We start from the raw sequence: 22564 nt of genomic DNA on the forward strand, positions 1-22564 counted from the left end.
CTGACTTCTGGCATCCCCACCGATCAGCTGATTATAGGTACCACAGTACCACAGTGCATCAGAAGTGACACAGCTCCATACATTGTAGGGCGGCACTAAATAGTACTACAAGTTCTCTCCTATACAAGAGAATGGGGGAGAGCTTGCAGTGCCATTCTGGCACCTCCAGTACTTTATGGCACTTTTAATTTGCAGATCAATGGGTGCTGGGAGTCCCACCTATTCGCACACTTATTCTTACTTTAGCTCATGAATATTAAAATTTCCCCAAAAAACAATTAGCGCAAATAGGGAATGTAATACATTTCCTCCTTTCAATATCATGCAGGTTGGAATACCAATTATTACTACTGTGTGATGCCCCAGGGTCCTGGTCATCACAGTGGCATGGCTTTCCTCATGGGGAGAGTGATGTCACGCTTGGAAGCAATGAAAGATCTCTTCTATCAGGTAATCACATATACAAAACATGTTCATACTCCAGGCCAGGAGGGGGAGCTCTGAACCTGGATTAAGGGGAACTTCCCTATATTCTGGTCTGGAGGGAAAGGAAGTCAGTCAGTCTGTCAGAGGTCAGAGAAGAGAGCAGTTAGACCTTGAGTGTCAGAAGGACTTAAGGGGCCCTGCAGCCAGAATTGTTGCAGCTCCTGGAGAAAGAGAACTAAGAAGGAAAGGACAGTTTGTAGAAAATGTGCAGGAGAGCAAAGCACAGGAGTTAGACACCAGGGGAGGACAGCTGCAACTGGGCTACCTCCCTGGAGATCGCAGATACCGGTAGCCAGAAGACTGAGGTTGTGACGAACTATAAGACTTACAGCAGAAACCGGCAGGACAGCTGAACTGCAAGTTACCTGTCCGCCATAATACCCAGGAGGCACAGTGGCGCATAGAGTATGGGTCGTGATAGAGACCCTATAAAAAGGCTCGAGCCACCTGTCATACGGGTTTGTGTCCTAACGTTTATGGAGGACAGAGAGGAACTGTGAGGACCTTATTAGAAGCCATAGGCAGTAAGGGACTACAACACCACCACGCTTTGAGGAAGGCTTTCATCTCCACCTGGCAAAGGGGACTCTGGATTCGCTTTCCAGCTGGCCGGACCCTGTCTATACCTGTGATCTAGTGCCCTGGACTACTGTTGCCTGAAGCTTCAGTAAATCAGGTAAAGAGACTGCAAACCTGTGTCCTCGTTCTTTACTGCACCATTCACCATCTCCACCTATACACCGGGAGCCCTGGGGACCTACTTCACCTGTGGGAAGTTATAGCATCTGGCTGCCATACCATCACCCCAGAGGACCCCTTTAAGCAGCGTCGGTCCCTACTGACCAAATACCACAGGTGGCGTCACGAACAAACTTTATTACAAACCCCTTAAAAGACCTTCCCCCTTTAACATGGGCACCCAGGGCCACGGACCAGGTTACTGCCACAATGACATCCCCCTGTGAGTACCAGACCTGGTACCGAGTACCCTACGGCCCTGGCGGACAACTCAACTGCACTAGGCTATGTCAATTCGATGGTGCAGGAGCCTCTTCAATTGGATGATCCATGGGGGCTTGAACGTTTGACCCCTACCAACATAATTTTTATAACCTATCTTAGAGATAGGTTATAAATATTATTATTGAAGCCGTAAATAAATTGTTGTAGATTTCAGCATTCTGCAGAATAATCAGAACTAAAAATTGTGGGAGAATTAAATGTTTTACTTACGACATACAGCTACAATTATTTGGGTCATCACAACATGGAGGTTTACTGGAAGAACTAAGAGGTCATACAATTGTAATGGTAAATAGCACGTGAAATCCAAACAACTTACAAACTTTGCTCAAGCCACTCCACTTAGTATGTCCCAGGGAAAGCTGACCTTCACTCTGCAACCCTGTACAGAAACCTGGACTAACAAGGTCTCCTGGGTTAATTTCAAAAAGTGGCTGCTGGCTGGTGGAGCAAGCTGGCAAAACAAAGTTGACAGCCCTGGTCAAAACCAGAGAGAGCAGATAAAGGACAAAGAAAGGTCAGGGATACAAAGCCAGTAGAAATGAGTCAGAGGCAGAAACATCAGAGTAACGGAGGGTTAAGACAGTCTAAATCCAGAAAAGGGTATCAATTAAGATAGGTTAACAAACCAGATTGTCTCCCGAAATAAACAGAGTCAGTATATACTCAAACCTGACAATGCCCAGCAAACAGTTGGGAATTTAAATGGGGCGTGGCCCCTCACGAAACTCAGACTACCTGGCTGGCACAAGTCCCAACTTCACCAATGACCTTCACTGGACCATGCTAGCGTTCCTCAGCACCATCCAGAGTAAGTGCAACACCACTCAGCGACAAATGCAGAGGTTGTAGTAGCAGGTTCAGACAAAGGTGTTACTACATTACAGTTTAAAGAAGAACTAGATGAACATAAATAAATGAATACAGCACCACCATCTTCTGTCTTTTCAAGATAATCCCCCTCCATCAGCATACACCTGCAATTGTTGTGTACTCCAGCACATCAATCGTGAGATTTTGTTTTATGTTATTATGGAACTCTATATTATTATTAATAATATTGTAATTATTATTATATGGCACATAATGTTTCTCATAATTTTGCTGTATTCATTTAATATTTTCTTAAATTGAACTTTAAAATTAGAGCTAAATTTTAAACAAACCTGAACAGTTTGGAATAAATTATATACCGAAAGATATTATTAATACATCTGTATCTTATGTGGCTTGTGATTTGGATAGCGATTTAATGATTTAATTAATCCCAGCCCCCTCCAATCAGAATCGTTGAGTCTCGGTGGCAGAGAATTAGAACTTAAAATATTATGTCGGATTACATACAGCTATGCATGTGAGTAGGAGTCGGAGAAGATTAACATGCAAAGTTACATTATGGAATAGCATTTCTGGCGCCCCGTTAACAACATTAGATATCAGGTCATTAGGTTGGCACCTCCTGAGGAGTTTAATCAGGGAATGGATTAAAAGCTGCAGCAATGAGTCATGAATCCAATGTTCTGATTACGGCTATTGTTCTTCCCGTTCTGTCTTTATGTATTTAATTTCCACCTATCATTATGAGTTCCCAGATAAGGCAGAATCTTGTTAACAGAAATTATACAGGTTCTGATAAAGTAATAATAGCGTAAAAGACGCCTCCTCATCAAGTATATACGCTGGGTTGTTTTTTTTTTGCATGCTGTGGAGCATACTTTTTAAATTGTCTCATATGTAATATTAGTGGTAAGAACTACTGAAAATTGCATTAACTAATTGGGGTGACTAAGAAGTGGTTTATCCTTTTCTATTGTAGACTGTGACAACTAATATTCTTCATTGTAAACCACAAGAAATATCAGTTCTTAGCATAAAACTAAAATAAAGTTATGTGTTCTTGGCGCCGTTTTAGTACGGATTGTGCCCGGAATCCAACAAAAAAAAAGCTCCTCATAAAATGAACATAGTGCACAGTAATGTCAAAATGACGCTGCTTTGAACTTGTTCCATCTCATGTCACTTCTTTTAACCACTTCAGTATTTAAAAGAAATAACTATTTCATTTTTCGATGACTCCCGCTTGGAACGTACGGTATGAAGAGAAAAAACGATGGCAAATGCGAGGCCACCACAGAAAGTGTTAATATTGTGATTGACAGCTCAGCTGTCCAATCTGGCTGGGTCTGTTTGATCTCCATGTGTCATCTATTCTGGAAATTATAGGGCTATTTAGCACTCTGACAACTGTCAGACCTTTGCCAACTATAGCTTTGCTCATGTGGTGTGTGTCTGCTGTGTTCGGAGTTGTATTCTGATTTCTGTTGCTGACCTTGGATTTCAATTTGACCATCCACTTGTCTTGATCCACTACCTTCCTTATATTCTGACCTGAGACTGTTACCTTTTGTCTATGTGCGCACGTTGAGTATTTGCTTGCAGAAATTTCTGCAAGGTATCTGCATCTCTTGGCAGGAAAAACATTAATCTTTGCTGCGTTTTTGCATGCATTATTGTACAGCAATGAAGACTTTTTTGAGCTAAATAAAGATCATTTAAAAAAAAAGCTTTGTGATGTAATTTATTGGTTCAACACCACCTTTTCATGCTGATGCAGTGGCATTAGGGTAATGGGATTAGGGCTTTGTGTCAGCAGCTGTCATTGACACCTAGACCTAGACTTAGTAATGTAAAGATGTCAGCCTCACACCTTCATTAATAAGACGGTAAATGAACACAAATACCCACAAACCAAGACACACATTGTCACCAGCCTATGTAGGAGCGTTAACAGAATGAATATACATAGGCTGTAACCAAGCAACAACTGTTAATTTTAAAGAAAAAATTTAATGGGCTCTTGCAAAACTTTAACCTCTTTCTGCCAGCCTACAGAATAGTATGTCAATCGCGATCCGCCCGCACCCATTAACTAGTTAAATGCCGCAGTCAAATGCTGACAGCGGCATTTAACAAGCGCTGCCAGCCGCATGGCCGGAGGTATGCGCACCGCTGACCCCAGTCACAAGACGTATATGGTTGTTGATGGTAGATTGCTATGAGTACCACCCTGTGGTCGGCGCTCATAGCAAGCCTGTTGTAATTAGGCTGCATAGAGGTGATCAGTGCATCACCTCTCTGTAGCAGAAGCGATCAAATAGTGGATGCTTCTAGCCTCCCACAGATGCTATTGAAGCATGCCAAAAATTAAGAAAAAAGTGTTTAAAAATATAAAAAATAAGAAATGTATAAAAATTCAAATCACCCCCCTTTTGCCCCAATCATAATAAAACAATAAAAAAAATCAAACATACACATATTTGGTATCGCCACGTTCAAAATTGCCCGATCTATTGATAAAAAAAAGGATTAACCTGATCGCTAAACGGCGTAGAGAGATAAAAATCAAAACGCCAAAAATTCCTTTTTTTGGTCGCCGTGACATTGCATTAAAATGCAATAATGAGCAATCAAAAGAACGTATCTGAGTAAAATGGTATAATTAAAAATATCAGCTCATCACGCAAAAAATAAGCCCTCACCCGATCCCAGATCACGAAAGATGGAGATGCTACGGATAACAAAAAATTAAGCAATTTTATTATTTTTTTTAGAAAATATTGGAATTTTTAAAAAAAACTTAAATAAAAGAGAACTTAGACATATTTGGTGTCTATTAACTCGTAATGACCTGGAGAATCATAATGGCAGGTCAGTTTTAGCATTTAGTGAATCTAGCAAAAAAGCCAAACACAACAAGTGTGTGATTGCACTTTTTTTTTGCAATTTCTTCGCACTTGGAATTTTTTTTCCATTTTCTGTTGCATGACATGGTAAAACCAATGGTATTGTTCAAAAGTACAACTTGTGCCGCAAAAAATAAGCCCTCATCATAACGCCATATTGATGGAAAAATAAAAAAAATTATGGCTCTGGAAAGAAAGGGAGCAAAAATCGAAAACGAAAAAAGCAAAAAAAGCTCCGGGGGTGAAGGGGTTAATAACCAGCAGAGAGAAAGCCAATGGTTGAGGGCTGATGTTAATATTCTGGGGAGGAGCCAATAGTCACAAAGGTTCCCAGGCTATTAAAGGGACACTGTCACCTGGATTTGGAGGGAACAATCTTCAGCCATGGAGGCGGGGTTTTGGGGTTTTTGAATCACCCTTTCCTTACCCGCTGGCTGCATGCTGGCTGCAATATTGGATTGAAGTTCATTCTCTGTCCTGTTATGAACAGGTAATTCAGAACCACAATGGACATAGAAGTTCAGAGCATACAAAGCGACCTGACAATTACCAAAAACAAAGGACGAGCTCTGAGACGTGGGAACTCTGCTGACCGCAATCCCTAATCCTATCACACCACACTAGAGGTAGCCGTGGATTGCGCCTAACGCTCCCTATGCAACTCGGCACAGCCTGAGAAACTAACTAGCCCTGAAGATAGAAAAATAAGCCTACCTTGCCTCAGAGAAATTCCCCAAAGGAAAAGGCAGCCCCCCACATATAATGACTGTGAGTAAGATGGAAATACAAACACAGAGATGAAATAGATTTAGCAAAGTGAGGCCCGACTTACTGAATAGACCGAGGATAGGAAAGATAGCTTTGCGGTCAACACAAAAACCTACAAACAACCATGCAGAAGGGCAAAAAGACCCTCCGCACCGACTAACGGTACGGAGGTGCTCCCTCTGCGTCTCAGAGCTTCCAGCAAGCAAGAAAAACCAATATAGCAAGCTGGACAGAAAAAATAGCAAACAAAAATAACACAAGCAAAACTTAGCTTATGCAGGATAGACAGGCCACAGGAACGATCCAGGAGGAAGCAAGACCAATACTAGAACATTGACTGGAGGCCAGGATCAAAGCACCATGTGGAGTTAAATAGAGCAGCACCTAACGACTTAACCTCATCACCTGAGGAAGGAAACTCAGAAGCCGCAGTACCACTCTCATCCACCAAAGGAAGCTTATAGACAGAACCAGCCGCAGTACCACTCACGACCACAGGAGGGAGCTTGGCCACAGAATTCACAACACTGTCCTCCGTAGTACACGCCTGCACAAGGCAATCTTACCTTGCGCAGGCGTGTACTATGGAGGACAGAGAATGAATTTCAATCCAATATTGCAGCCAGCATGCAGCCAGCGGGTAAGGAAACGGTGAATCAAAAACCCCAAAACCCTGCCTCCATGGCTGAAGATTGTTCCCTCCAAATCCAGGTGACAGTGTCCCTTTAATGTCAGCTAAAAGCTGTTTGCTTAGCCTTTACTGGCTTGTTTACCTGGGGATCCCAGAAAAAATTGACAGAGTCCCACTATAAAATATAACCAGCAAACACTAGGCATACAGCTGCGGACTGATATTAACAGCATAGGAAAAGGCCATGGATATTGGCCCCACTCCTGACAAAAACTTCAGCTCTCAACCGCCCTCCACCTAGACTCTTCCTGATTGCCCTGGTGCGTCGGCAATTAGGGTAATGGTAGTTGGGGTTAATGTAAGCTTTGAATTGCCCAAAAACACAGTTGACATCAAGCCCTAGTATTAGTAATAGAGATGTCTCAGACCCCCATTATTAACCCAGTGCTTAAAAGAAAAAACACACACACAGCTACTTTTTCTAAAACCACTCCCCGACTCTTTCTCTGGCTCACCAATTTATTAATATATATATATATATATATATATATATATATATATATATATATATATATATACAACTCTGGCAAAATTTAAGAGACCACTGCAAAATGTGCAGTTTGTCTGATTTTTCTTTTTATAGGTTTATTTTTGAGTAAAATATAAATTGTTCATTTATTCTATAAACCTCTGACAACATGTCTCCAAATTTCTAAGCGATACATTTAATTTTTTATATTTTATTTTTTATTTTATTTTTTGTTCTGAAAAGGAGGAATGGTCAAAATTTAAAAAAAAAACATTGCTTTCAGACCTGAAATAATACAAAGAAAACAAGTTCATACTCATTTAGAACCAACAATACTAATGTTTTAACTCAAGAAGAGTTCAGAAATCAATATTTTGTGGAATAACCATGATTTTTAATCACAGCTTTCATGCGTCTTGGCTGCTTTCCACCAGTCATTCACACTGCTCCTGGGGCAAATATTTGAGCAGTTCTTCTTTGATGGCTTGTGACTATCCATCTTCCTCTTGATTACGTTCCAGATGTTTTCAATGGGATTCAGGTCTGGAGATTGGGCTGCCCATGACTGGGTTTTCATGTGGTGGTCTCTTAATTTTCGCCAGAGCTGTATATATATATACAGTATCTCAAGCAGGTCGGATGTAGGCAATCCGATATAGTCAACAAATGGAAACTTGTAAAAAAGAAAAAGAGAAGAATAAAAACAAAACACTATCCCTTGTTCACCAATTTATTATTAAAAAAATGTCCCCACGCAGGTCTGACGTAGTTCAGCGCTCCCGAATCTGTCATCCATAGCATATGGAACCTCTTTCTGAGGCTGCATAGGATTTAGCAGTAGCCATCTACAGCTCATGCTGCGCTCCGCAAGACCAGGCAACTGTGAGGAGCAGTAACGTTGCTGACATCACAACTCTTCACAGTCGCCGGGCCTCGCGGAGCTCAGGCCATGAACAGCACATGGACGTCACACGGATGAGCGCAGGACACACACGGCACATAGATGCCTACCGGATGAGCGCAGGACAAGGATGATGTATGGATGCCACCCGGATGAGCGCAGGATATAGACGGCGCATGGACACCACACGGATGAGCGCAATACACGGACGACACATGGACACCATCCGGAGGAGCATAGGACACGGACGGCACATGGACGCCACACGGATGAGTGCAGGACACACGGCACATGGACGCCACATGGATGATTGCAGGACACACGGCACACAGATGCCTACCGGATGAGCGCAGGACAAGGATGATGTATGGATGCCACCCAGATGAGCGCAGGATATAGACGGCACATGGACACCACATGAATGAGTGCAATACACGGACGACACATGGACACCATCCGGAGGAGCATAGGACACGGACGGAACATGGACGCCACACGGATGAGCACAGGACACGGATGGCACATGGATGCCACACGGATGAGCACAGGACACGGATGGCACATGGACGCCACACGGATGAGTGCAGGTCACACACGGCACACAGATGCCTACCGGATGAGCGCAGGACAAGGATGATGTATGGATGCCACCCGGATGAGCGAAGGATATAGACGGCACATGGACACCACACGGATGAGTGCAATACACGGACGACACATGGACACCATCCGGAGGAGCACAGGACATCGACGGCACATGGACGCCACACGGATGTGCACAGGACACGGACGGCACATGGACGCCACATGGATGTGCACAGGACACAGACGGCACATGGACGCCACATGGATGAGACACATGAACACAAGTCACATGGACGCCACACGGATGAGACACATGAACACAAGTCACATGGACATGCAACATTGATAACATCGGGACGCATGAAGGGGGGCCCAACGCAAGTACATGATGTCACAGAAGCATGTCAGGTTGCCATGGCAACTCGAAAAGCAGAGACTCCTGACCGCAGCTTGAGGAGGATGCAGCCCTTGGTGCCAGATCAAGCAGATGTGAGTAACATTTTTCCTACATGGTTTTAATTGCAGAATATAGAATTCATTTTTTGTTAAAATTATTTTTTTTTGTCCATTATTCTTTTTTTTTTTCTGTATAAATTGTCAGAATTTCCATCCAGATCTACACAAAAGATAACGTGAAGATTTATTTCTCTCCATTGGATGCCATGGTGCTTTGAAAAAGTGACTACACGGATCAGTTTTCCAATCTTCAGACGCAGTCATTTGATTAATCAGATCTTGTTGGATTTCAGTAAAGGACATTTCTTCTATCAAACATCTGGGAACAAAAGAGAAAAAAGAATAAAACACAACTAGAAAGCGAGTTTTTTCTTTTTCTATAGGCTCATACCCCTCACAACATTGACTGTTCTGTTTTTCGCCACATCTAAGAAGTATCTTAATTCCTTTTCTTATCATTGTATAATAATAGCCTCAGAGCTCCATGGTATCGATAAGGATTCCTAAACCGTGCTCCGCAGATTATGCAGTTTAATCTCATTACACGAGTGTTATCTTTTTACAAAACGATAACGTCAAATGACACAGATAACTGATAATGAATCTGCGGCTGAGAACAACCTTACCGAATAAAGTAGTTTTGTTTCATTTTTATTTGTTTCTTTTTTCTTCTTTAAAACTGGAGAAACACTCTGTAACGCATTGTCACATTTTTAAAATGTGTTTCTGTTCAAATAAAAATAAAAATCTGTTGATTCCAGCTTCAAAAAGAAAACTTTTCTAACAAAACTTATGTTCTGATTCCATGTTATTGTTAAATGTAAAAGTTTCAGCATTTTCGTGCTGGTATTTTCTTTATATATTTACAGTAGTTTGTTGATTGATGTGAGGATAGAAAGCACCAAATATTCTGCATAGACATTGGTGCAGTGTTGTTTCTGCCTGTAGAGGGAGTTTGCTACATACTGGCCACATCGCGGCTACATAACGGCTACAGATTGGTTACATCTCGACTACATACGGCTACATACCACCACATAGCGGCTACATCCCGGCCACATCCTGGCTACATACTGGCCACATCCCAGCTACATGCTTGCCACATACCAGCTACATCCCAGCCACATACCCGCCATATCCTGGCTATGTACTGGCTACATCCCGGCCACATCCTGGCTATATACTTGCCACATCCCGGCTACATCCTAGCCACATACCGAGCACATCCTGGCTACGTACCGGCTACATACCGGCCATATCCCAGCTACATGCTTGCCACATACCGGCTACATCCCAGCCACATACCCGCCATATCCTGGCTATGTACTGGCTACATCCCGGCCACATCCTGGCTATATACTTGCCACATCCCGGCTACATCCTAGCCACATACCGAGCACATCCTGGCTACGTACAGGCTACATACCGGCCGCATCCCAGCTATATGCTTGCCACATACCGGCTACATCCCAGCCACATACCCGCCATATCCTGGCTATGTACTGGCTACATCCCGGCCACATCCTGGCTATATACTTGCCACATCCCGGCTACATCCTAGCCACATACCGAACACATCCTGGCTACGTACCGGCTACATACCGGCCATATCCCAGCTACATGCTTGCCACATACCGGCTACATCCCAGCCACATACCCGCCATATCCTGGCTGTGTACTGGCTACATCCCGGCCACATCCTGGCTATATACTTGCCACATCCCGGCTACATCCTTGCCACATACCGAGCACATTCTGGCTACGTACCGGCTACATACCGGCCGCATCCCAGCTACATGCTTGCCACATACTGGCTACATCCCAGCCACATACCCGCCATATCCCGGCTATGTACTGGCTACATCCCAGCCACATCCTGGCTATATACTTGCCACATACCGAGCACATTCTGGCTACGTACCGGCTACATACCGGCCACATCCCAGCTATATGCTTGCCACATATCGGCTACATCCCAGCCACATACCCGCCATATCCCGGCTATGTACTGGCTACATCCCGGCCACATCCTGGCTATATACTTGCCACATCCTGGCTACATCCTTGCCACATACCGAGCACATTCTGGCTACGTACAGGCTACATACCGGCCACATCCCAGCTATATGCTTGCCACATATCGGCTACATCCCAGCCACATACCCGCCATATCCCGGCTATGTACTGGCTACATCCCGGCCACATCCTGGCTATATACTTGCCACATTCCGGCTACATCCCGGTAACATCCTGGCCACATCCCATCCACATCCCAGCTATATACTGGCTCCATCCCGGCTACATCCCTGCAACATACTTGCCACATCCTGGCTACATACCGGCCACAACCTTGCTAAATCCCAGCTATATACCAGCCACATCCTGGCTACATCCCAGCCATCATATTATATAGCACTGTGTACTTACAGTTGCTCATTTTGCCTTTTTACCCAGACAATTCTTCTCTTTTCCATTTAGTGTTTGACATCACGTCATTAAAAACTGACTAGCTGAATCCTTCTAAGCTCTATGTAGAAACACGAGGTCTCTTTTCCCTCTATAAGTCATGAGTCACTGTGAAAGTCCCTGGGAGGAGTAAGCAACTGCGTCAGGAGTTGGAAAGAGGAGGGAAAAAAAGCTTCCTGTTTCTACATAGAGCAGAGAAAAGAGAAGAATTATCTTGGTAGAAAGGCAAAATGAGCAATTGTAAGTACACAGTGCTATATAATATGATGACTGCAATATATTAAGAGGATACAAACTTCAACAGGAGTGCTTCATTAAGGAGGACCTGCCACCACTCACCAGGTCAAAAATTGAAAGTTTTTTCTCTTATTTTATTCTTGCTGCTCCCTTGAATATTCCACATTTTTATTTTATCCCCCAATCCGGTTCTAGAGATATGGAACATTTTTTAAAGTGCTTCCAATTTTCTAGCTTCTATAATCTATTATATAAATTAATTAATCCAATTTAATTGAAGGCGGTGCTGATCACAGGACAATTATGCAGTGTAAAACCGAAAACATGCGCCGCTACATCTGTTGGTATTAGCGTAATGTATAGGTGCACATTCATACTGTGGCCACTAGGGTTGAGCGAAACGGGTCGGCCAGATTCAGAAGTCGCCGACTTTTGGCAAAGTCGGGTTTCATGAAACCCGACCCGACCCCTGTGTGGGGTCGGCCATGAGGTCGGCGATCTTCTGATCTGGGATCAGAATTCCGATACCGATTCCCGATATGTTTAAGATATCGGGAATCGGTATCGGAATTCATATTTAAGTGTAAAATAAAGAATCAAAATAAAAAATATTGCTATACTCACCCTCGGACGCGCCCTGGTTCTCACCGGCAGCCTTCCTTCCTAAGAATCAGCACCTGAAGGGCCTTCGATGACATCGTGGCTTGCAATTGGTCGCGTGAGCGGTCACATGGGCGTCACGTGACCAATCACAAGCCGCGATGTCATCGAAGGTCCTTCAGGCGCTCATTCTTAGGAAGGAAGGCTGCCGGTGAGAACCAGGGCGCGTCCGAGGGTGAGTATAGCAATATTTTTTATTTTGATTCTTTATTTTACACTTAAATATGGATCTCAGGGCCTGAAGGAGAGTTTCCGCTCCTTCAGACCCTGGGAACCATTAGAAACCCAATGCACTGCATTGGGTTTCGAGTTTCGGCCGAACCCGACTTTTCTATAGGATCGGCCGATTTCACTCGACCCGACTTTTGAAAAAGTCGAGTTTCGTGAAACCCGACCCGATCCTATAAAAGTAAAGGTCGCTCAACCCTAGTGGCCACTAACAGACAAATACAGTAGTGGCCACAGTTTGAATTGTTTTTATTCTGGGTTTTGTCTGTTTATGTTCACAGGTAGTGATGAGCAAGTGTACTTGAGATTTCCCTAGCATGCTTGTGTGGTCTCCGAGTATTTTGGCGTGCTCGGAGATTTAGTTTCTGTCTCTGTAGCTGCATGACTTGGGACTGCTAGACAGCTTGAATACATGTGAGGATTTTCTAAGAAACAGACAATCCCCACATTTATTCAGGCTGTCTAGCAGCTGCAAATAATGCAGCTATGGCGACAGAAACTAAACTTCCGAGCATGCTGAAATACTCGGAGCTCACCCGAGCGTGCTCGGGAAATCTCGAGAAACGAATATACTGTCTCATCACTAGTCACAGGGTAAGTGGACTTCATGCTGCAATCAACTGTGTTCTTTGCAGGAGTACAGGGGTAAATATCCAATGCATAATATATAAACAATAATTAATAAATGTGTTAAAGAGATATAATGAAAAAATGGGAGGTAAACTGCAGTACCCAAGAATGGCCACTAAAAGATGTAGTGAGCTGCAGTTTTCTGGCTTTGCCCACTTTGGGACCTGCTGTCATCTGATCAATGGCGGTGCCAGGTGTCAGACTGATCTGATATTGATGATTTATTCCACAGATGCGTCATTTATATAAAAGTTCTGGGTAACCCCTTTAACAATTGTATTTTCCTTTTGCACATATTCCCTATATATAACATTACATGCTAATTTATTTGCAGATCTCGGGAATTTCAGTGGCCGTGTACGAAGTGCCGTCTCCGTCAGGGAAGGACAAGGAGTGGTCCTTATGTGTTCTCCCCCCCATCACTCACCAGGTAATACGCATGTCATGGTTCTTATTATTAGCTGTATAATCGTTTTAATTTCTTCAGGTCTAGAAGGCCAAATGAAAAAATATTCATATATTTTCAAAGCTTTTAGTTGCTTTCCATGTGTCGAAGCCCTGAAATAAACCTGTATAGCTCCATTAGACTGTGCCAGAAATAACTTGGTTGGAAGGAGAAGGATACTTTAGATATAATTCTATGGTACAGTAATTGCACGCCTCGCAGAATGGCCTAAAATGCTTTTTCTGTTCAGAAGCAACATAGTTGTCTATGGAGATATCTGGAGAAATAATGTATAAAGCGGAGGTGATCGTATTGGTTGCACACGGATTTTGATCATCGGCAATATTAATATACTGTCATTATATTGGGCTGTGTTCACAGTGACTTTCAATGTTGGCAGTTTCATTATTTTCGACGACAACTGGACAGACCCCATAATAATGGGAACTTTAATGTACAAATTCGGCACAGCGTTTCCAATTTTATAAGAGTGTCATCAGTGTTTTCCATCAGGGTGTAATCAGTGTTTTCTCTCAGTATTTTATCCATTTGTTGGTTTTTACCATCAGTGTGTCATTAGTGTTTTCCAACAGTGTTTCATCTATGTGCTTTTTTTTACCATCAGTGTGTCATCGGTGTTTTCCAACAGTGTGTAATCAGTGTTTTCCATCAGTATTTTATCCGTTTGTTGGTTTTTACCATCAGTGTGTCGTCAGTGTTTTCCAACAGTGTTTCATCTTTGTGATTTTTTTTACCATCAGTGTGTCATAAGTGTTTTCCATCAGTATTTTTTCCGTGTGTCTGTTTTTACCATCAGTGTGTAATCAGTGTTTTCCATCAGGGTGTAATCAGTGTTTTCTCTCAGTATTTTATCCGTTTGTTGGTTTTTACCATCAGTGTGTCATCAGTGTTTTCCAACAGTGTGTAATGAGTGTTTTACCATCAGTGTGCAATCAGTGTTTTACCATCAGTGTGTAATCAGTGTTTTACCATCAGTGTACAATCAGTGTTTTACCATCAGTGTGTAATCAGTGTTTTACCATCAGTGTGCAATCAGTGTTTTACCATCACTGTGTAATCAGTGTTTTACCATCAGTGTGCAATCAGTGTTTTACCATCAGTGTGTAATCAGTGTTTTACCATCAGTGTACAATCAGTGTTTTACCATCACTGTGTAATCAGTGTTTTACCATCAGTGTGCAATCAGTGTTTTACCATCAGTGTGTAATCAGTGTTTTCCATCAGGGTGTAATCAGTGTTTTCTCTCAGTATTTTATCCGTTTGTTGGTTTTTACCATCAGTGTGTCATCAGTGTTTTCCAACAGTGTGTAATGAGTGTTTTACCATCAGTGTGCAATCAGTGTTTTACCATCAGTGTGTAATCAGTGTTTTACCATCAGTGTGCAATCAGTGTTTTACCATCAGTGTGTAATCAGTGTTTTACCATCAGTGTACAATCAGTGTTTTACCATCAGTGTATAATCAGTGTTTTACCATCAGTGTGCAATCAGTGTTTTACCATCAGTGTGTAATCAGTGTTTTCTTTAAGAATTTTATCCGTTTGTTGGTTTTTACCATCAGTGTGTCATCAGTGTTTTCCAACAGTGTGTCATCAGTGTTTTCCATCAGTGTTTTCCATCAGTGTTACATTTATGTGCTTTTTTTTACCATCAGTGTGTCATCAGTGTTTTCCATCAGGGTGTAATCAGTGTTTTCTCTCAGTATTTTATCCGTTTGTTGGTTTTTACCCTCAGTGTGTCATCAGTGTTTTCCATCAGGGTGTAATCAGTGTTTTCTCTCAGTATTTTATCCGTTTGTTGGTTTTTACCATCAGTGTGTCATCAGTGTTTTCCATCAGGGTGTAATCAGTGTTTTCTCTCAGTATTTTATCCGTTTTTTGGTTTTTACCATCAGGGTATGTGCACACGCTGCGGATTTTGCTGCGGGTCCGCAGCGGTTTCCCATGCATTTACAGTATAATGTAAACCTATGGGAAACGAAATCCGCAGTGCACATGCTGCGGAAAAAAACGCACAGAAACGCAGCGGTTTACATTCCGCAGCATGTCAATTCTTTGTGCGGATTCCGCTGCGGTTTTACACCTTCTCCAATAGAAAACTGCAGGTGTAAACCCGCAGCAGAATCCGCAATAGAAACCGCGATAAATCCGCAGTAAAAACCGCAGCAGTTTTGCACTGCAGATTTTTCAAATCCGTTGCGGAAAAATCCGCAGCCCTCACAGATACGTGTGCACATACCCTCAGTGTGTCATCAGTGTTTTCCATCAGTGTGTAATCAGTGTTTTCTCTCAGTATTTTATCTGTGTGTGTTTTTACCATCAGTGGGTCATCAGTGTTTTCCATCAGGGTGTAATGAGTGTTTTACCATCAATGTGTAATCAGTGTTTTCTCTCAGTATTTATTCGTTTGTTGGTTATTACCATCAGTTTGTAATCAGTGTTTTCCATCAGTGTGTCATCTATGTGTTTTTTTTTTACCATCAGTGTTTAATAATAATAATAATCTTTATTTTTATATAGCGCTAACATATTCCGCAGCGCTTTACAGTTCGCACACATTATCATCGCTGTCCCCGCCGGGGCTCACAATCTAAATTCCCTATCAGTATGTCATTGGATTCAGTGTTTTCCATCAGTATTTTATCCGTGTGTCTGTTTTTACCATCAGTGTGTCATCAGTGTTTTCCATCAGGGTGTCATCAGTGTGTGGTTAATGTTTTCCATCAGCTTGCCATCATTGTTTTCCATCAGTGTGTCATCTGTATACGGACGAGTGCTATGTGATAAAACATCGTATAGCACTCGGTCCGCTGTTAATCTATGGGGCAGCTCCATCACCGTTTTTTTCTCAGCCGCGTTGTAGGTGTGAGTGAAATTGCAGCATACTGCTATTGTCACAGACACCCGGCCGAGTCTCGGCGCACTCACACCCATATAAGCCTATGGATGCGAGTGAGACAATGCACATCACTCAGATGTCATCCGAGTGCAGTGTGATATACGCCGACCCCGGCAATGGAGGAGATGGAGAAATTAATATCTCCGCCTCCTCCGCAGCTGTGATCCGATCCTCCCTGTGTGAGAGGCACAGAGCACAGACGCATGACACTCGGCTCCCGCATACGCTAGTCTGACCCCGGACTTACCATTAGTTTGTCATCAGTGTTTTCCATGTTTTGATCAGTGTGTAATCAGTGTTTTACCATGACTGTGTCATCAGTGTTTTACATCACTGCTGCTTCTTGAAAACAAGCTCCACCACTACTCTATGTGAGATTGTTATAGCCATTGATGGAGTTTTCTCAAGTTGGTAAATTATTTCCTATACATGGTATGGGAATACCTTTGTGATTGCTGGTGGTCTGACCACTTTAGCCCTCATTGATCATGAGAACCGTGGCTCCGAAGAATAAAGTGTGAAGAGACCAGAGGTCGATCATGCACACTGCTGAAGATCCATTGAAAGGAACTCTCAGCACTTTCCAACAGAACCATTGACAATAAATGGAGTAGCATTGTGTATTATCAACCACGTCTCCGTTCACGCATGGCTCTTCTGAACGTGGATTCTCTGGAACTCTTGGGGTTCTAGCAATCAGACCCCCAGTGATTGTATCTTATTTCCCTCAAATAGGGAATATCTGTAAGGCTGGAGTCACACTCAGCGTAGGACAATACGGTCCGTATATTACGGCCGTAATACGCTGAAAAGTCCCCAAAATAGTGGTCCGTAGCTCCTCCATAGGCAGGGTGTGTCACCGTTTTTTGCGCATGGCATCCTCCGTATGTAATCCGTATGGCATCCGTACTGCGTGTTTTTCTCGCAGGCTTGCAAAACCGACATACGGCTATACAAGGGATCCATGTGTTAAAAAAAAAAATTATATATATATACTGTCTATATATATATATATATATGTGTGTCATTAGACACATATATGTATATATATATTATTACTTCATACAGCGCTAGATAGCTTTAAAGCCGGTAATTCAATTGCCGACTTTTGCTATCTCCTTCCTAAACCCAACATGATATGAGACCTGGTTTACATACAGTAAACCATCTCATATCCCCCTTATTTTTGCATATTCCACACTACTAATGTTAGTAGTGTGTCTATGCAAAATTTGGCCGTTCTATCTACTAAATTAAAGGGTTAAATGGCGGAAAAAATTGGCGTGGGCACCCGCACAATTTTCTCCGCCAGAGTAGTAAAGCCAGTGACTGAAGGCAGATATTAATAGCCTGGAGAGGGTCCATGGTTATTGGCCCCCCCTGGCTAAAAACACCTGCCCCCAGCCACCCCAGAAAAGGCCACTCTCTTCCCATTCCCGTGTAGCGGTGGGATATGGGGTAATGAAGGGTTAATGCCACCTTGCTATTGTAAGGTGACATTATTAAGCCAGATTAATAATGGAGAGGCGTCAATTATGACAACTATCCATTATTAATCCAATACTAGTAAAGGGTTAAAAAAAACACACACACATTATTAAAAATTATTTTAATGAAAAAATCACAAAGGTTGTTGTAATATTTTATTCTACGCTCAATCCACTCACTGAAGACCCTCGATCTGTAACAAAGTCAAAATAATAAACCAACAATATACATACCTTCCGAAGATCTGTAAAGTTCCACGATGTAAATCCATCTGAAGGGGTTAAAAAATTTTGCAGCCAGGAGTTCTGCTAATGCAGCGATGCTCCTTGCTGCAAAACCCCTGAGAATGAAGGTAAACTAGGTCAATGACCTATATTTACCTGCATTTGCGTTGAGGCGCCCTCTGCTGGTTGTCCCTAGATCGTGGGAACTTTCCTAGAAAGCTCCCAGGCTCGAGATCATAAGAGGGCGCCCTCTGCTGGTTGTCCTCATATGAACTCGAGCCTGGGAGCTTTCTAGGAAAGTCCCCACGATCTAGGAACAACCAGCAGAGGGCGCCTCACCGCAAATGAAGGTAAATATAGGTCATTGACCTACTTTACCTTCATTCCCCGGGATTTTGCAGCTAGAATGGCCAAATTTTGCATATACACACTACTAACATTAGTAGTGTGGAAAATGCAAAAAAAAGGTGATATGAGATGGTTTACTGTATGTAATCATGTCTCATATCATGTCGGGTTTAGGAAGGAGAAAGCAAAAGCCGGCAATTGAATTACCGGCTTTAAAGCTATCTCGCGCTGTATGAAGTAATAATATATATACATATATGTGTATCACTGACATATATATATATATATATATATATATATATATACCTATTCTATGTGTACACATTTATTCCACCTATTCTACTGTAAGCTATCAGTGTGATTTTACTGTACACCGCACTGAATTGCCGGCTTTTCTCTCTAACACCGCTGCGTATTTCTCGCAAGTCACACTGCTGGTCCATGTGTAATCCGTATTTTTGGGGCTTCCATAGAGTTTCATTGGAGTTTTTTTTGCGCAATACGGTGACAAACGCAGCATGCTGCGATTTTCTACGGCCGTAGAACGCCGTATATTACGGATCCGTAATATACGGCTGATAGGACTAGACCCATTGAGAATCATTGTGCCGTATGTTATGCGAGTTTTACGGATGTAGTTTCTGCGCTCTTACGTCCGTAAAACTCGCAAGTGTGACGGCGGCCTAAAACTTAAAGGGACTCTGTCAGGTCAAATTGGCGTGATATTAAAATGATTTCTTACCGGTCAGATGGGCGGCGTATCCTCTTTATTTCTCCTCCCTGTCCGTCCCTGTTTTCCGCATTATATTCGGGAAAAAGAGTATTCTTGCGCCATAGTTGGCGCATGCGCCATGCAATCTTTGGTGGCGCACGGGCAGTATGCTTTGCCCTACTGCGGGCAAAGCCGAAAAGCATTACTTCGCATGCGCCCGCGCACTATGTCCCGGAACACAGCTAAATACTTCAGGGACATAGTGCTTGGGCACATGCGCAATAATGCTTTTCGGCTTTGCCCGCAGTAGGGCAAAGCATACTGCGCGTGCGCCACCGAAGACTGCATGGTACATGCGCCAACTATGGCGCACCATACTCTTATTCCTGAAAATAATGCGGAAAACAGAGATGGATGGAGTGGAGAAATAAAAAGGATATGCCGCCCATCTGACCGGTAAGAAATCATTTTACTATTCCGCCAATTTGAGCTGACAGAGTCCCTTTAAGAATACGTCTTTCATTGGAATTTTGATGACCATGGACCACCAAGGGGTTTATGATTTGAGAAGAGCTATAAGAATAACAGCCCACGTGGCGTTGTTCCATCTATTTTATATACAATTTCTCCATCTATTTTATTATATAATGTAGTGGAAAAATGTGAAAACAAATTTCAAGTGCGGTGACAATTCTGACATTGGGTTTTTTTTTTGTTTGTTTTTTTATGATGTTTCTGAATTTATCTGTTTTAAAATGTATCTGAATGATCCTTATTGTATTTTTCTGTTTTCCTCCCCTTCCTTTAAGAGCAATATTTTTTTTTTTTCTGCTGACACAGCATATGCGTATGCGGCATGCATTTTGTCCCCGGTGTGCGTAAAAAACGGACCCTATATGGACACAAAAATGGACGTGTGAAAGGGTCTCAATCTGTATGTCTGTGGGAAGGTTGTGCTCAACCTGAAACGCCCCACGTACTATTGTCATCATCATTGTAAAAAAATATAAAAAAAAAAGCAAAAATGCAAAAAGTTGTTCTCTTTTGGCTTATACTAAACTATTCTTAAGCCAACAAACTTGCTTACTTCTGATAGTAAATCCATCCCATATCTTTACTGTATATATTCTTTTACTCTTTTTTAACCTGCCGTCGTTATCGTTGTGTCATACATAACAAATAATTGCAAATTTCGAGCCGTCTGAAACTTATGAACTTATAGTATGTCTTGTAGGATTTAATGTTATCACTTGAGAAGAGACATAAAGCTGATTCATTTGCTACCGCATTAGCGGAAATATTGAAGGTGTTTAATATGGGCTGACATATTTCTTTATTATTGTGTTATTTCTCTGCTGCTCCTCAGACTAAGAACCAACATACCGTAAAGATATATCACCGTCCATGTGCGAGCAGGCACGGGCAATGAAACTCGAGCCACTGTTCTCGATGGCATTAAATGCTCTTTTCTTTATCAAGGAGAAAAGTGGGGATGAGTAAAAATGTATACAGCCCTCTTTGAACTCACTGGGACCTTTCAGAATTGTATCATTTATTGGGTTTTTCTGATGAAGGGAAGCTTTGGCATTTCATTAGATTGTACCCGAAGGTACTGGAAGGTCGAAATTTGACTCTTGGATGCCCAAAAATATGTTACTTGGCCAAGACGTCAGATGATGAATAAAAAGGGGACCATTTTTATTGTTGCAAAGGGCCCCCCTGTTGTCAATGTCTATGCCACTTCTGGGTCAATTAAACTTAAATAATAAAATTTAAATGAAGGACAGATCTTCTGAAACTAAAATTTGTCAGTTTGGTTGAATTTTGCCAGGAGATTCGATTGTCTTTTGGCTTCCAAGCATCTTCAGCGTTTTTTGGCACCCGACATCTTCAACGTGTTGATTGAGTGTCTTCGGGCTGCCAGGCATCCTCGACGATGTTTTTTTGGCACCCAACATCTTAAGTGTGTCAATTAAGTGTCTTCTGGCTGCCAGGAATCTTTGGCATTTTTGGGCACCCAACATCTCCAATGTGTCAATTGAGTGTCTTCTGGCAGCCAGGCATCTTCATCGTTTTTTGACACCCAACATCTTAAATGCGTCGATTAAGTAACTTCTGGATGACAGTTATATTCAGCGTTTTTTTGCAATCAGCATCTTCAGTATGTCCTGCACATGATTGGATTTGATATCATGAATGGGAAATGTAGAAGATGCTGGGCGCCAGAAGATGTCGAAGATGGTCCAGTAAAGACATCAATGGCTGAAAAAGATGACCAAAATGGAGCAGGGTGCATGGCAAGAATGGAAAAAGGCAGGTGGGTATTATTTTTATTCCAAAAATCAAAAAGTTTACTAGCTCACTGGGTGTGGATATGTGTAATCCAAAGCATTGACCATGCTCCTGTGAAGTAGGACTATAGATGCATTTTGGATTATCATTTTCAATATTTTTTAACCCCTTTCTGGATCCACATATTTTATCTAAATAGCAGCCAGCCGAAAACCATTTTACTTGATTGGCATCAGTCAATTTACAACAATTTCTGATTCTGGCAAATCTGAATTTTTGGTGAAATTAGAAAGGAATTCAATTCACTTATTTTTAAAGTAAAGTCTATGAACTCAAGCAAATATGAAGGGATAAACCATTGTTTAAGGCCTACCTATCCAAATACTTCCTAAAAAACAACTGCAATTAGAAATGTTGGTAGGAAAAAAATATTTATGTGATTCATATGTTCACCACTTTTCAAACTGGCAAATCCATGTAATGCAATGGCATATTAGAAGGCGTATCAAGCAAAACAACCAAATGTTGACTTCTAATTGAAGTATATCTCCTAGGTTGTACATTGTACGAAATGCTCAATGTATGAAGCTCTACAGTATGTATAGATATATATCCATAGTAATCCAAAACACAAGGCCAAGTTGACCTGTCATTGGCTACAGCAGAACAAAGTGAAGGTTCCAGAGTGGCCATCTCAGTCTCCTGACCTCAATATCATTGAGCCACTCTGGGGAGATCTCAAGTGCGCAGTTTATGCTAGACAGTCCAGGAATTTACAGGAGCTGGAGGCTTTA

General features: G+C 42.2%; 1 protein-coding gene across 1 annotated transcript in view; it reads left to right on the top strand.

The window, feature by feature from the left end:
- Positions 1 to 22564, top strand: part of CNTN5 (contactin 5) — a 2082395-nt gene that overhangs the window by 1477076 nt on the left and 582755 nt on the right. The window contains exon 8 of the mRNA XM_069759184.1: positions 13678 to 13773. Coding sequence (XP_069615285.1) covers positions 13678 to 13773 — 96 coding nt within the window. The remainder of the gene's footprint in view (positions 1 to 13677; positions 13774 to 22564) is intronic.

The sequence above is a fragment of the Ranitomeya imitator genome, chromosome 3 (assembly GCF_032444005.1).
Source record: "Ranitomeya imitator isolate aRanImi1 chromosome 3, aRanImi1.pri, whole genome shotgun sequence".
Classification (NCBI taxonomy): Eukaryota; Metazoa; Chordata; class Amphibia; order Anura; family Dendrobatidae; genus Ranitomeya; species Ranitomeya imitator.